The sequence below is a fragment of the Leopardus geoffroyi genome, chromosome C3 (assembly GCF_018350155.1).
Source record: "Leopardus geoffroyi isolate Oge1 chromosome C3, O.geoffroyi_Oge1_pat1.0, whole genome shotgun sequence".
NCBI lineage: Eukaryota > Metazoa > Chordata > Mammalia > Carnivora > Felidae > Leopardus > Leopardus geoffroyi.
In genome coordinates, this window is record NC_059338.1 from 3,362,971 (window position 1) to 3,380,002 (window position 17,032).

The 17,032-nt window shown below is 42.3% G+C and overlaps 1 protein-coding gene across 2 annotated transcripts in view; it reads left to right on the forward strand.

The window, feature by feature from the left end:
* The first annotated feature begins 5,759 nt into the window (after positions 1 to 5,759).
* Positions 5,760 to 17,032, forward strand: part of LOC123585986 (T-cell surface glycoprotein CD1a-like) — a 96,657-nt gene continuing 85,384 nt past the window's right edge. The window contains exons 1-6 of one of the 2 annotated variants that reach the window (XM_045454773.1): positions 5,760 to 5,944; positions 6,785 to 7,051; positions 7,730 to 8,008; positions 8,205 to 8,483; positions 8,810 to 8,900; positions 9,046 to 9,584. In XM_045454773.1, coding sequence (XP_045310729.1) covers positions 5,884 to 5,944; positions 6,785 to 7,051; positions 7,730 to 8,008; positions 8,205 to 8,483; positions 8,810 to 8,900; positions 9,046 to 9,124 — 1,056 coding nt within the window. In that variant the 5' untranslated portion in view covers positions 5,760 to 5,883 and the 3' untranslated portion in view covers positions 9,125 to 9,584. Of the gene's footprint in view, positions 5,945 to 6,784; positions 7,052 to 7,729; positions 8,009 to 8,204; positions 8,484 to 8,809; positions 8,901 to 9,045; positions 9,585 to 17,032 lie in introns of those variants that run through there. The other variant, XM_045454772.1, reaches the window with a different exon arrangement.

Here is a 17,032-nt window from a genome sequence, read left to right on the forward strand (position 1 = left end):
CTACCCAGGCGCCCCAAGAAGGTTTTTATCTTGAGAAACTCACAATATTGTATTCTTGCTTTTGTTTCCATGCCTCCCATGACATGTCTAGTAAGAAGTTGCTGAGGCCAAGGTCAAAGAGGTTGCTGCCTGAGTCCTCCTCTAGGATTTTGATGGTTTCCTGTGTCACAGAGGTCTTTTATCCATTTTGACTTTATTTTTGTGTATGGTGTAAGAAATTGGTCCAGTTTCATTCTTCTGCATATTGCTGTCCAGTTTTTCCAACCCCATTTGTGGAAGAGACTCATTTTTTCATTGGATACTTTTTCCTACTATGTTGGGCATTAGTTGGCCATATGGTTGTGGGTCCATTACTGGATTTTCTATTCTGTTCCATTGATCTATGTGTCTGTTTCTGTGCCCCTATGATATTGTCTTGTTCACCACAGCTTTGTAATAGAGTTGGAAGCTTGGAATTGTGATGCCTCCAGCTTTGCCTTGCGTTTTCGAGATTGCTTTGGCTGTTTGGGATCTTTTGTGGTACCATACAAATTTTAGAATTGTTTGTACTATCTTTGTGGTATTTTGCTGCTGGTATTTTGATAGGAATTGCATGAAATGTGTAGATCGCTTTGGGTAGTAAAACATTTTAAGAATATTTGTTCTTCCTATCCATGAATATTGTCAAGGCCTGATTTATGACCCAGCATGTGATCTCTCCTGGAGAATGTTCCATTTGCACTTGAAAAGCGTGTATGTGTTGCTTTAGAATGAAATGTTCTGTGTATATCAATTGAATCCATCTGGTCCGTGTGTCACTGAAAGCCATTGTTTCCTTGTTGATTTTTCTGCTAAGTAATCTGTCTCTCGCTTAAATTGAGTATTAAAGTCTCCTACTATTTTCTATTATTATAAGCGAGTTTCTTTAGGTTTGTTACTAACTGATGTATATATTTGCATGCTCTCATGTTGGGAGCATAAATATTTACAATTGTCAGATATTCCTGTCGGATAGACCCCTTGATTATGATGTAGTGAACTTCTTCATCTCTTGATACATAAGACAGCCTTTGTCTTTGCTTTAGACTCTAGCTTGTGTGATAGAAGAATGACTACTCCAGCTTCTTATTTTCTTTTGATGTTCATTAGCATGATAAATGTTTCTTCATCCTTCAATTTCAATCTGCAAGTGTCTTTAGCTCTCAAATCATTCTCTTGTTAGCAGCATATAAATGGTTCTGTTTACTTTGTTCTTTCTTCCTTTGACGTGAATTACTCTGTCTTTTCATTTTATCTGGGTCACTATTTTGATGTTAGTAAAGACTTTTGTATTCTTGCTACTGAGAGTAATGTCTATGTTACAAGGAAGTCTAGAAAAAAAAAAAAAGCTAGATCCTAGGTGTGTTTTAATCTGCTCATTAAAAGAAGTGAGATCCAAAATAATAATAATAATAATAATAATAATAATAATAATATAAAGAACTTAAAAGGAAAAAGCAAATTTAAAAAAAGTAGAAAGTCTCAAGTCTCAACAAATTCAAAAAGTTCAAAGTGTAGCCAGCATCTTTTGTCACCAGAACACTGTGAAACTACAAATTAACCACAGTAAAAAAACCCAAAATACAAACAAAAAACCCCAACAAACAACAAAACAAAACAAAACCTTGAAATAGCATAAAATACATGGAAGTTAAATCACATGCTACTAAACAGTGAGTGGTCAAACAAGAAATCAAAGAGGAAATGAAAAAATACATGGACAGAAATGAAAATGAAAATACAATGGTCCAAAATCTTTGGGGTTCAGCCAAAGGTGTTCTAAATGGGAAGAGTATAGCAATATAGGCACACCTCAAGAATCAAGAAAAATCTCAAAGAACTACCTAACTTTACAACTTAAAGAGCTAGGGAAGAAGAACAAATAAAACCCCAAAGCAGTAGAAGAAAGGAAAGAATAAAGATTAGAGCAGAAATAAATGATATAGGAAATTAAAAAAGAAAAGTACAATAGAACAGATGGTCACATATATAGCAGTGATGTCACAGCTATCATCATATTTATTAGTGAAAAATTGAGCGCATTTGCCCTAAGGACAGGAAGAAGGCAAGGATTACCTCTCTTGCCAATTTTATTCAATATTATACTGGAAGTCCCAGACACAGCAATCAGCTGTGAGGAAGGAATAAAAGTTATCCAAACTGGGAAGGAAGAATTAAAATGTTCATTGTTTGCAGATGACACAATATTACATATAGACAACCCTGCAGACACTCCCCCCAAACATACTAGAACCAATAAATGAATTCAGTAAGGTCACAGGATACAAAATCAATATATAGAAATGCATGCATTTCTATACAATAATAACAGAGCAGCAGAAAAAGAAATTAAGGAAGCCATCACATTGACAATGGCACAAAAAAATAAGGGAATATTTAGGAATACACTTAACCAAAGGGGTGAAAGACCTGTACTCTGAGAACTATAAAACACTGATGAACAAATTGAAGGTGACACAAGGAAATGGAAAGATATTCCATGCTCGTGGATTGGAAGAAAAATAATGTTAACATGTCCATAGTACCCAAAGCAATCTACAGATTTAATGCAATGCCCATCAAAATACCAACAGCATTTTTCACAGAACTGGAGCAACCCATCTTGAAGTTTGTATGGAATCAAAAAGACTCTGAATGGACAAATCAATCTTTAAAAAGTACAACAACGCTGGAAGTATCACCATTCCAGATTTCAAGTTACACTACAAAGCTGTAGTAATAAAAACATTATGGTACTGGGACAAAAGTAGACACAGATCAATGGGACAGAAGTAGACACAGATCATTTCACAGAGAACCAAGCAATAAACCCAGGATTTTATGGCCAATTAATTTTTTTTACAAAGAGGCAAGATCACGCAATGGCAAGTAGAAGGCCTCTTTAAAATGTGGTGTTGGCTCATATTTGGATCTGGAGAAACTAAACAGAAGACCATGGGGGAGGGGAAGGGGAAAAAAAAGTTACAGAGAGGGAGGGAGGAGACTCTTAAGACTGGGTCTCATAAGAGACTCTTAAGGACTGAGAACAAACTAAGTGTAGATGGGGGGAGGGGAAAGTGGGTGATAGGGAGGGAGGAGGGCACTGGTTGGGATGAGCAGTGTGTGTTGTATGCAAACCAATTTGACAATAAATTATATTAAAAAAATAAAATGCGGTGTTGGCAAAAGTGGACAGCAACGTGCAACAGAAAGAAACTGGACCACTTTGTTACACTATATGCCATTATAGACTCAATGTGGATTCAGGATCGAAATGTGCGGGGCACCTGGGTGGCTCAGTTGATTAAGCTTCCTACTTCGGCTCAGGTCATGATCTCACGGTCTGTGAGTTTGAGCCCCACGTTGGGCTCTGTGCTGCCAGCTCAGAGCCTGGAACCTGCTTTGGATTCTGTGTCTCCCTCTCTTTCTCACCCTCCTCTGCTTGTGTTCTGTCTCTCTCTCTCAGAAATGAATAAATGTTAAAAAAAAAAAACCCACAATGTGGAACCTGATATCATAAGCATGCCAGAAGAGAGCACAGGCAGATCTGTCTCTCCATCAGCTGCAGCAATACTTTTCTAGAAATGGCTCCTGAGACAAGGGAAACAAAGCAAAGATAAAATATTGGGACTACAGGGAAATATAAATCTTCTGCACAGCAAAGGAAACAATCAACAAAATTCAAAGACAATGTACAGAATATGAACAGATATTTGCTAATGATATATCTGATAAAGGGTTAGTATCCAAACTATACAAGGAACTTGTACAACTCAACACCAATAAAACCAATAATCCAATTAAAAAGAGGGCAGAAGACATGAATAGACATTTCTCCAGAGAAGACATCCAGATGGCCAAACACATGAAAAGATGCTCAGCATCACTCTTCATCAGGGAAATGCAAATCAAAACCACAATGAGATGCCACCTCACTCCTGTCAGTTCGGTTAAATTCAGACACACAGGAAACAAGCGTTGGGGAAGATGTGGAGAAGGACCCTTGTACCCTGTTGGTAGGAATGCAAACTGGTGCAGCCCCTGTGGAAACAGTATGCAGTTTCCTCAACAGTTAAAAACAGATTTCCCACGTGATCCTGTAACTCCTCTACTGTATATTTACTCAAGTAATATGAAAATGGCAATTTGAAAAGATACACGCACTCCTATGTTTACTGCGGCGTTATTTACGGTAGCCAAATTATGGAAGCCACCCAGCGTCCACGGATGATGGATGAAGAAGGACAAAGTGTGGTATGTACGTATAATGGGATGTTACTCAGTCAAGTAAAGGACTGAAATATTGCCATGTGCAATGACATAGATGGAGCTGGAGAGTTTTAAGCTACGTGAAATAAGTAAGTCTTCCAGAGAAAGACAAACACCTATTGTCTCACTCACGTGTGGAACTTAAGAAACAAAACAAATGAAAAAGACAAAAGAGAGATAAAGGAAAAAACTGAATGGGAACAATAGAGAACACACTGTTGGTCACCCGAGGGGAGGCAGGTGGGGAATGAGAGAAGATGGTGAAGGGAATAGTTTTATACTTATATTGATGAACGCTGAGTAATGCATAGAGTTAACTCGAATTAAAAAAAAAAAAAAAACACAAAAGGAAGAAAAAGTAACTCAGCACACCAGAATATATAATTCTTGGTGTATGTGTTATTTCCTCCCAAAGAGACTAAAACCTCCTTGAATAAAGTGATTGCATTGTGAAGACTATTTTCGTGCATGTAGCAAAGTGCTTGGACCTGGCTGGTGTTAAGCGAGTGTTTGGTGAGTGAATATGTATTAGTGCAAGTCCGACTGAGTGGGTATTCTTCAGATGTTTCAATGTCCTGTGGTCTCTCTGATGACAACTGATTCTCTCCTAAAATAATGGTGAACTGGTCGTTGCTGATACTGTTACACAGGCAATCGTGGGGAAATTTGGAAAAGCAAATAGAATGTGTTAAAAGAAACCCATGGACTCAAAATGGTGTCTCAGGCCAAGCCAAGTCCCCAAACCTTGTTTGATGCCTAAGCTTACAGCTGTTCCAACCTGCCCCAGAAATGTAAGTCTTCCCCTGTCAGCGAGGAATTCTCTGTTCATCACAGTGAGGTCTGTTGTCACGTGAGTCCTCTCCATCCCCCAGTGAGGGGAGGTCATCTGTATGGCTAGACCCCTGCGCTCCCAATTAAGGGAAAGTGAGCTTCCCTGAAACATCTGTTTCTTGTCTTTGTCCAACTTCCTTCCTATAAAAAACCTCTTATTTGTACGCTTCCTAGGGGCTCCTCTTTCCCATGCCAAATTGTATGCTCCCTCAAACTTGTATCCCTTAATGCAATCGATTAGATCTTCGAATTGACCTGGTTGATTGTTTTTAAACACAAGCAGTAACACATCAGAGATGTGGATGGGCTGGGGTGGGGGTGAGACAGGGAAGGGAGTCCATGGGGAGTGTTCCAAGGGCAGGAGGGACAGGGTGACAGCAGACTCCAGGATGGGTGCTGGGAACTGTGTGTTTTCATGGGTTACTGTCTGGATGAGGAGAAAAGGCACGAGAGGTAGGGTCCCTTTTCCATGCCACACAAGACTTGGTCCCCAGCACCTGAGTTAGGACCTCGGGAAACAGAATGGAAGCTGGTGACAGGGAGAAGCTGGAAGCGGGAGAGGAGGGTCAGACCCGGAGGGGAAGTGAGCGTCTGAGTAGGTGTCCAGGGTTGAGGGTGGAGTCCATTTGCATTGTCGCGGAGACTCAGGGAAGGCGCGTGTGTTGAGAAGGAAGTCAGAAGAGAGGGGCTGCGTGTGGGGAGGTTTGTGAGAACAGACGCCAAAGACCCACTTTCCGAGAGAAAGAAAGAACATCTGCACAGAAGATGCTGTTGTTGCAACTGGTATTGCTCACGGTTCTTGTCCCAGGTGGTGACAGTGACGATGGTGAGTACGGTGGCCCTGCTCAGAGAGTGTATATGTGTGTGATGTGTGTACATGTGTGCATGCAAATTCGTACATGCGCATGCACACGTGTATCATGTGTGCTCATGTGTCATGTGTGCATGTTTGTGCCTACACGCGTGTGATGTGCATACATTTGTGTGTCAGTGTGTGTGAACATGTGTGTCATATGTGTGCTTCTGTGCCTGCATGTGTGTGTTATAAATGTGTGCTTTTAGAGGCCCATGTGTGCATCTCTGTGTCTGCATGTGTGCACGTGTGCATCATTCATGTCCATGTGCTTGTGTGCCTACAAGTGTGCAAGTATGTAGGAGTGTGTGCGCATAGGTGCCTGTGTTTGTTTCTCTGCGTGTATCTGCACGTGTGTCTGTATGTGTGCAAGTCTGTGTGTGACATGTGTGCACAACTGCTTGTGTGTCTGTATGGTTGTGTTTTAATAGGTGTATGTGTGTATTTGTGTGTGAAGGTGTGCATGTGTATCTGTGTATGTTAGTTTGTGCAAGAGTGTGTAATGTAAGTTTGCATGGGTGTGTCACTGTTTGTGCACATTCACCTGTGTGTGCACTCATGGTGTGGGTTCTCTAGCACATATCTGGGGAATGAGAATGTCCACCCGGTTCCTTTCTACACACCCCTGACCCCAGGGCCCTGTTCTCTGCTGAACGATGGTTTCAGAATGATGGGCTCAGAGCTTTGGGCAACACGTGTTTCCTGAGAGAACTATGGCTCCCTGTCCTCCAGATTTCAGTGCCCCTCGCTGGCACCTTTTTCTGATTCTCTCTTCTTTGCAATGCCTCCCTCACTCTTTCTGTTCTGACACAGACTTCCAGGGGCCGAACTCCTTCCGAATGATCCTGACAACATCTTTTTACAACCGTTCCTGGACACAAAACCTTGGCTCAGCTTGGCTGGATGAGCTTCAGACTCATGGCTGGGACAGCAAGACCGGTACTCTCATACACCTGCGACCTTGGTCCAAGGGCAACTTCAGCAACAGGGAGCTGATGGAACAGGAAAGGTCAATACATGCAGCATCCATTGCATTTCCTCTGATATTTCAGAATCACGTCAGTCAATGGCAGCTTGAATGTGAGCTCGGGTCCCTCAGGGCAGGTGGGATGGAGGTGGCTGGTGTGTGTCGCCTTGAGTTCCTTCTTCCTTCAGGAAAGAGCCTCCCCTGGCTGCTGAACCTCTCGACTCCCCTTCATAAAACGTAATCACACTCGTGTGTTCAGGAGGCAGAAGCCAGACCCTGAACTTGAAAAGCTTCATGCCTTCTGCTATTTCCCCTCCGCTCCTTGACCTCAGGCTGGTTCTCCTGTCTCTCACCAGTCTCCCATGACCACCCCACTCCCTGGCTTCCAGCCAGAGACTCTCCTCTCCTTCACTCTGTGACTGATCCTCGAATTGTGCTTACTCCTCATTGAGTCCTCTCATCAACGTCTGTCCACGTGTTCCCTGTACCCACTACCCCCCCTCACCCTGGATGGTTTTATCACAGCTCTCCTGCTGAGCCCTCTCCTGTTCTCTGCCCACAGCCTTCCGGTCTCTCCTCCAACAGTTGTTCCTTCCTCAGTCATTCACCTCTTCCTCTGCTGCAGTGACCACCACTTCCCCTCTGTGTGAGCCTCCACTTAAACCAAACTTTGCTCCATTCCTTCCAATACCCTCAACTTCTCCCTCTGCTTCCTCTGTTATTGGCTTCTACTTACCTCATTTTATCTCTTTCCCTCCCCATTTCCTATAACTTACAGTGTCTTTTGCCAGATCCTTTTCAGGTACAGCTGGTCAAAGGCTGTGTGCTGCCCTTTGGAGAGGCACCAGTAGGATTTTTGTGGATTGCGTATCAAGGATCAGATCTCATGAGCTTCCAGAACACGTCATGGTGGCCATCTCCAAAGGGAGGAAGGAGAGCTCAGCAGGTCTCCAAACTATTCAATCAGTACCATGTTGTCAACTTACAAATACAAGCGCATGTTAATAACATCTGCCCCCGTTTCCTCTTGGGTCTACTTGATGCAGGAAAGGCAGATCTTCAGCGGCAAGGTCAGTCCTGCTCCCTCCCTTCAAGCTTTCTTTCTGCACTCAGAAACTTGCAACGTTTCCTCAAACTCAGGGAGAAAAGGGGCCAAGAGGGAGAGGGCTGATGGTGGTGGGTTTCTAGAGGTGGAAAGATGTGTGTATCTAAAGTGATGTGAGGATCTTCCCTCTCAGTCTGAGAATTCCTGTCCTGTCTCTGCAGTGAGGCCCGAGGCCTGGCTGTCCACTGGCCCCAGTCAGGGGCCTGGCCGTCTGCTCCTTGTGTGCCATGTCTCTGGCTTCTACCCAAAGCCAGTGTGGGTGACGTGGATGCGGGGTGACCAGGAGCACCAGGGCACCCGACGAGGTGACGTCTTGCCCCATGCTGATGGGACATGGTATCTTCAGACGTCCTTGGATGTGGAAGCCAGAGAGGCAGCCGGCCTGTCTTGCCGAGTGAGACACAGCAGTCTAGAAGGCCAGGATATTGTCCTCTACTGGGGTGAGAAAGGGCTGGTGCCCAGCAGGGAAAGGGTGGTCCTCTAGCAGTGCAGGAGAGACAGATACAAAGTTGGGATTCTAGGGACTCCAGATCATAAAGGACTAAAATTTAGTGACCTAAGAAATGGAGAGCTGGGTGTGAGGGTCCTGTAGATACAGCAGGAAGCAGAGGGTTGGTTGAAGGATCCATCTGTGAGCAGGGATGGGAGAGGAGAAAGAGGAAGGGTGGTTGGTGAGGCAGAGGGTGAAAGGAGAAAAAGGACCAAGAAGGTGCAGTTGAACCCAAGATGGATGGGAATTGACACCCTCTGTGTATCAAACCAACAGAGCAGCACCGCCCTGTGAGCTTGGTCTTCCTGGCAGTGATCGTGCCCCTGGTACTTCTGGCAGGTCTTGCATTTTGGCTCTGGAAGCGCTGGTAAGACTCTGGAACCATGTTTCTGCTCTTTCCCAACTGTGTCTTTCCCCTTGTGTCTGTCCTCACCTTTCCTCCTCTCAGTGCTCCTCTCCCTGCAGTCCTCACCCCCACCTGCTGCAGAGCATTTCCAATCTGTTCCTCCTAGGAAATCACACTGGAGACCTCAGTGCACTGGCCTCCCTTTGGAGAGAGATCCCAGAAGCCCAGGACCAGGACGTCCCTGAACCCAGCTCAGCAGTGATGGACCAGCAAGTCCCTATGTGCAGCTTTTGTCTTTCCTTTCTGCTCAGGCATCAGTTGTCAGTATAAGCTGAGTGTCGTTTAACAGGAACTCTTGTTCTGACCTGAGTCTCAGACTTAAATCTCAAAATTATCTTAGAGTAAAATGAAGTCTGAGGACCTCCATGGGTCACAGGCATCTTGCGTCACGTCCTCCCACGCACCTTCTCTGGTCTGCATAGTGGAAGCAGTCTCTGCTTGGTGGGAATTTCCACCACTTTAACCTGCACTGTGGATAATCTACACCCAGTTCCTATCCGTTTTTGCCCTGCATTTAGGTCCCTTTTCCCTTCTAATTCCTAGGTCTCTTGAGTGCAAAGCCCACGTCTTTCTAATATTTGTATCCTTGGCAAGGAGTCTCACCTGCATGGAATATGTCCTCAATAAAAGTCTGTGTTGAATTGATGCCAATTTCATAGTTTTTTCTTCTTTCGCCTCCTGTGGTGTTTGTAGTAGTTGAGACGTTTGATGTTCTTCTTGTCAAAAGTCTTTTCACTTTGCCTGGAGACTTGATACTGTTATGGTTCCTTGGTAACATCTCTGAGCCTCTGAGGAGAATACAGTTTTGTCTGTGGATATTTCTATTATTTAAACACAGACACCTGTTGGAGTGGACCTGATGTGGATAAAAGGAGGAGGGCAGATACAGGTCCTGGCTGTTTGAGGCCCTCAGGACAGCAGCAGAGACATCACCTTGGGGCTTGTTGGCAATATAGGGTCTTGGCTTCAGCTGAGGTTCACTGAATCACAATGTGCATTTTAGCAAAACCAGCAGGGGATTCACAGGTGCATAAATGTGGTGCCTGAGAGGTAGCAGTGCAAGTGTCTCCTTGGAGGGTAATGAGATGATCTTGAAAACAGAAGAATACCTGTTCCTGGGGGAAATACGAGGTTCAGTTTTTGGAGCCTCTGCTCAGAACAGTTGCCATCTGATGAATACACAGCCTTATTTCATGTGTGTTTTTGTTTTAAGACATCTTATATGTACACATGTATATCCCAGTAATTTATCGTATGTTGTATTTCCCTATATTGAAATACCACCTCAGAAATATATAACATTTCCAGGTTTGGTTACTGTGATTTCCAGTGTCTTTGACTTTCAGTCCCACAGCTGTGCTGCCCATGGTGCGTCTAGAAACAAAGAAGATATGGTTGTCATTTCATGAACCCACATATTTAGCTCTTTTCCTTCTTTTTCTGTAACATCATTATAGTGCCGTAGATGTTACTTTAGAACGTTCTGAGGTGGCTCCACATAGACCTTTTACTTTTCCTGGATTTGTACATTGTTGATTCAGTACCACTGAACTCAAGGCCCACAGTTCTGCATCATGAGCCTGAGAGAGACCTACCTGCACAAGTGTTTTATCTGTGAGACACATCACACCCTCTTGAACACCAGTCAACCTCGCAAGTCTGGGCTTCAGGGCCTTTTGAAACACCAAAATCACCAAGAAAGTGCATGTAAATGCAGAAAATGTGGCACCAAATAGACAATGAAAAAGACACATGTTTACAGTGTGGGAATTACCATGGAAATGCAGAGCAGCAACTGGTTCAGCCTCACCAGGACACATGCGATGGGTGACACATGTCAGAGCACTCTCCCTGCCATTCATTTTGAATAACAGTGAACTGGTGGGCCTGGGGGTTACAAATCAATGTCAGTAGGTGGGTCCATTAGCATAGACAGTCTGTAGATATTGAAGATGGACCTTTGTGACTGATTGTTTCAATGGCAGTGCTAGTGGAGATGTCCATGGTTAGATTTCAGTTACTCTAGTGTTTTAATTACCTCCACAAATCATTCTCAAGCCCCGATCATGCAGAAGAGACATTTTGAGTGGAAAGTAGCAGGGGAAGAAAAGATCATCACTGTATTTGGAGCTTAAAATTTTTGCTTTCCTCATTTGATTACTGTTTTCATTGCTGTTTCTATCTACTTTCTTAGTGTAGCACCTTATTTCAGTTCAACGTTGGGAAAGGCACAAGTTCTAATTTGTTTAGGGGCTGAAAGAGGGAGCCCAGGGCAGGAGAACATCCAGAGGGATGAAGTGCAGGAATCCACCCTGGTACATGTGGACCTTCTGGAAAATGAAGTTGAGATAGGAGATGTGGGAAAGGTGAAAAATATAGGATGGAGAAGAGCAAATCACAGAACTTCTGTCTTCTCATTTGAATTAGGCTAATTGTTTCTTGTCTATGTTCTTGTCTACCTTGTCATTCTCAAATGGCCAGCATGTGGTTTTTTGTTAGTTGACCCTACCCTCATGCATCTCATGCATAGGCTTGGGCTCTGATCAGCCTAAGGCCATCAGGAGAAAGCATCCTAGACCATGTTACAGGTTGAAGCATGGACGGGACACAATCAGTTCAGGTCAATCATCATGAAGATGCCACTTGTCCTCATTTAGAATGATGGTTCAGAGCCATGACTGACTCTAGGTGACCAGGTCACTAGAAGCCTGATTCTTTTAGTTGATGGCAAGGGAAAGAGATCCTCTTTCTAGTCTTGGATGATAACATTGGGATATAAACCTTGAAACAATTAAAATCCATTTTTCAACACAAGAGAAGCAAAGCTGAGGATGAAACCTGTATGGAAGAAGACAGAAAAGTTTTTATCATGAAATTTGCCAAGAGATAGATTCAAGGGGTTCTCGCTACATAGAAGATAAAGAGAAGAAAAGAAAAAGGAAGAAGATGGTCAGAGAAGAAGAGCTAAGATGGCAGAATAGTAAGAGCACCACAGGTTTGCCTCATCCCTTGAACACAACTAGATAAATATCAAATTATTCTGAATACTCAAGAAGTCAATCTGAGGACTGAGAGGACAAATTGCACAACTAAATGGGGAGAAGAGACTACATCTTGGAAGGTAGGAGGTGAGGTGTGGAGTTGTGTTTGGGGGAGATACAGATCATAGGTGCTGGGGAGGGGAGGGATCCCTGGTCTCAGACAGAGGAGAGAGTGAGTGAGAGAGAGAGAAACATATAGGGATTCACAGAAGGAAAACATTTCCCCAAAGCCATTGACCAGAAAAAGGAGAGGGGCTGATTTTCATGAGTTTTATAGCCACTGGAGGTCAAAGACTGGAGTGGTAGAAGTACATGCTGTTGCTGGTGTGAAACACAGTGGGTTTTGCAGTCATCCTATGGAGAAGGACAGAAGCCCCAGGGGTAGAGTGAAGGCGCTGAGGAGTCCTTGGGACACACTGGGAGAGACTGTTCCCCTTTCTTGTAGTGTATCTAGGAGAGGTAGAATTGTCTCTCTGGGGACAATAGTACTGGCCGGCACCATTACCCTATCCCACCACTTAGCATAGAACAGAGATACCTACAGAGGGCATGTTATCTAGATGCCAGCTCTTTGCTGCATTTTAATCCAAATACACACCCTGTTCTTTGGTGTGGCTGCCCTTCTGGGAGAAACCTGCACCAGTCCCAGCATGGCGAGATCCCCCCAAGACCAGTGTGGGTCTACTTCATGCCAGGTCCTTAAAGTTTGGGGTTTTAAAACTCAGTCTTGCTGCAAGCGATAGAGCATAGGGGCATTGAACTGCTGGGTACACAGATAGTCTGGGAAATGTAGGGTGAAAGCAGGAATCTGAGTGATGCCTGGGACACGTGAGGGGAGACTGTTTGCTGTTTTGGGAGTGCCCTGAGAATGGCTAGCACGGAGCACCCAGTCCAGGGATGAGGGAGGGGGTTGGTGCCATTTCTCTTTGTCCCCCCCAGCATCAACTAAGTTGAGCAAGCAGCACAGAACCAACAGCAGCAGCATTAACTAGTGGCATCAAGCCCTGCCCCTCTGTGCTCTGCAGGTGCTGCTATTCTTGGGCAGATGTGCCTGAGAACCGGAGCAGTGAGCCCCTCCTCAAGAAGACCAGCAGAAATGAAACATAGAAACTACCAAAACTGAAAGAGAAATAGTAAACCTGTACAGACCCATAACCAGCAAAGAATTTAATCAGTTATGAAAAATCTAATAAACAAAATTCCAGAACTACATGGTTTCCCATGTGTTTTCTAGGAAACATTTAAAGAAGATTTAATATCTATTCTTTTCAATCTGTTTGAAAAAAAGAAATAGAAGGAAAAATTCCAAACTCATTCTACAAGGCCAGCATTACCTTGCTTGTAACACCTGACAGGGCCCCACTAAAAAGGAGAATTACAGGCCAAGATCTCTAATGAACATGCATGCAAAAATTCTCAACAAGATACTAGAAAACTGAATCCAACAGAACATTAAAAGAAGTGTTTACCATGATCAAATGGGAATTATTCCTGGGTTGCAGGGGTGGTTCAATATTTGTAAATCAATCAATGTAATAAAACCACATTAGTAAAAGAAAGGATAATATCCGTGTGATCCCTTCAATAGATGCTGAAAAACATTTGACAAAAGACAGCATCCATTCTTGATAAGAGCCCTCAAAAATTAGGGATAGAGGGAACAGCCCCAACATCATAAAAGTCATATATGAAAGACCCACAGCTAATCTTCAATGGAGCCAAAGTGAGAGCTTTTCCTCTAGGGTCAGAAACAAGACAGTGATGTCCGCTCTCACCATTGTTATTTAACATAATGCTGGAAGTCTAGCCTCAGCAATCAGACAACCAAAAGAAATAAAAGGCATCCGCATTCACAAGGAACAAGTCAAACTTTCACTATTCGCGGACAACCTGATTCTCTGTGGAAAACCTGATAGACCCCACTGAAAAATTGCTAGAACTGATACACAACTTCAGTAAATCTGCAGGATACAAAATCAACCTACAGAAATCTATTGCCATTTCTATGCAACAATAATGAACAAGGAGAAAGAGAAATCAAGGAATCAATCCATTTACAATTACATCAAAAACCATAAGATTCCTGGGAATAAATCCAAACAAGAGGTAAAAGATTTGTGTCTGAAAACTATAGAAAATTTATGAAAGAAACTGAAGAGGACACAAAGAAATAGAAAAGAAAACATTCCATGCTCACAGATGGGAAGAACAGATATTATGAAAATGTCTATACTACCCAAAGCAATCTATACATTTCATGCAATCCCTATCAAAATAACACCAGCATTTTTCACAGAGCTAGTACAAACAAGCCTAAATTTGTAGGGGACCACAAATGATCCCAAATAGTGAAAGCAATCTTGAAAAATATAAACAAAGCTGGTAGCATCACAATTCTGGACTTAAGGTAAAGTACAAAGGTAGTCACCAAGACTATGAAACTGGCACAAAAATAGACACATAGATCAATGGAACAGAACAGAAAACCCAGAAATGAACCCACAACAGGGTCCACTAATCTTTAAGTAAATTGTTGCTGTGGCCTAGGTCAAAGAAGTTGCTGCCTGTTCTCTCCTGTAGCATTTTGATGATTTCCTGTCTCACATTTAGGTCTTTCATCCATTTTGAATTTATTTTTGTGCATGATGCAAGAAAGTGGTCCGTTTGTTTTTCTGCATGTTGCTGACCAGTTCTCCCAGTTCTCCCATTTGCTAAAGAGACGGTCATTTTTTCATTGGATACTCTTTCTGCTTTGCTGAAGATTAGTTGGCTATATGTTTGTGGATCCATATGGGTTCTCTATTCTATTCCATTGATCTATGTGTCTATTTTTGTGCCAGTGCCATACTTTTTTGATGACTACAGCTTTGTAATACAGGTTAAAGTCTGGGATTGTGAGGTCTCCAGATTTGGTTTTCCTTTTCAACATTATTTTGGCTATTCAGGGTCTTTTGTGGTTCTATACAAATTTAGGATTGTTTGTTCTGGCTCTGTGAAGAATGCTCATGTTATTTTGATAGGAATTGCATTGAACGTGTAGACTGTTTTGGTTAGTATCGACATTTTAACAATATTTGTTCTTCCCTTCCATGAGCATGGAATATTTTTCATTTCTTTGTACTTTTTCTATTTCTTTCATAAGCTTTCTATAGTTTTCAGAGTAGAGATATTTTACCTCTTTGGTTAGGTTTATTCCTAGGTATTTTATGGGTTTTTTGGGTATAATTGTAAACGGGTTCAATTCCTTGATATCTCTTTCTGTTGCTTCATTTTCGTGTATAAAAATGAAACCGATTTCTCTACATTGATTTTATATCCTGGGACTTTGCTGAATTCCTGTATCAGCTCTAGCAGGTTTTTGGTAGAGTCTTTCAGGTTTTCCATTTAGAATATCATGTCATTTGTGCAGAGTGGAAGTTTGACTTCTTCTTTGCTAATCTGGATTCCTTTTAATTTCATTTTGTTGTCTGATTGCTTTTGCTAGGACTTCCAACACTATGTTGAACAACAGTGGTGAGAATGGACATCTCTGTCTATTCCTGATCTCAGGGTGAAACCTCTCAGTTTTTCCCCATTGAGGATGATATTAGCTGTGGTTCTTTCATACATGGCTTTTATGATGTTAAGGTATGTTCCTTCTATCCTGACTTTTTTGAGAGTTTTTATCAAGAAAAGGTTCTGTATTTTGTCAAATGCTTTATCTACATCCATTGACAGGATTCTATGGTTCTTATCCTTTCTTCTATTAATGTGGTGTATCATGTTGATTGATTTGTGAACATTAAACCACACCTGGAGGCCAGGAATAAATCCACTTGGTCATGGTGAATAATTCTTTTAATGAACTGTTGAATTCAATTTGCTAGTATCTTGTTGAAAATTTTTTCATCCATGTTCGTGAGGGATATTGGCCTGTAATTCTCTTTTTTAGTGAGTGTCTTTGTCTGGTTTAGCAGTCAAGGTAATTTTGGCTTCATAGAATGAGTTTGGAAGTTTTCTTTCCATTTCTATTTTTTGAAACAGCTTGAGAAAGATAGGTATTAATTCTGCTTTAAATGTCTGGTAGAATTCCCCTGGGAAGCCATCTGACCCAGGACGTTTATTTGTTGGGAGATTTTTGATAACCAATTCAGTTACTTTGCTGGTTATGGGTCTGTTCAAATTTTCTGTTTCTTCCTTTTTGAGTTTTGGTAGTGTGTGTGTCTAGGAATGTGTCCACTTCTTCCAGATGGTCCATTTATTGGAATATAATTTTTCATAGTAGTCTCTTTTAATTGTATTTCTGTGGTGTTGGTTGTGATGTCTCCTCTTTCATTCATGATTTTATCTATTAGAGTCCTCTCTCTTTTCTTTTGAGAAATCTGGCTAGGGGGTTATCAATTTTGAGTAACCTTTCAAAAAACTAGCTCTTAATTTCATTGATCTGTTCTCTCTCTCTCTCTCTCTCTCTCTCTTTGATTCTACATAGTCTATTTCTGCTGTAATCTTCATTATTTCCCTTCTGCTGGCTTTGGGTTTTATTGGCTGCTGTGTTTGTAGTTCCTTTAGGTATAATATTAGGTTGTGTATTTGGGATCTTGCTTGTTTCTTGAGATAGGACTGGACTGCAACGTACTTTCCTCTTCAGCCTGCCTTTGCTGCATCCCAAAGCATTTGGACTGTCGTGTTTTCATTTTCATTTGCCTCCAAGTATTTTTAAGTTTCTTCTTTAATTTCCTGGTTAACCCACTCATTCTAAAGAAGGATATTCTTTAATGTCCATTTATTTGGAGGCTTTCCGATTTTTTTCTTGTGGTTGATTTCAATTTTTGATCTGAAAATATGCATGGTATGATCTCAATCTTTTTGTACCTGTTGAGGGCCATTTTGTGACCCAATAAGTGATCTATTTTGGAGGATGTTCCATGTCCACTTGAGAAGAATGTGTATTATGATGCTTTAGGATGAAATGTTGTGGGGGCGCCTAGGTGACCCAGTCGGTTGAGCGTCCAACTTTGTCTCAGGTCATGATCTCACAGTTCATGAGTTCGAGCCCTGCATTGGGCTCTGTGC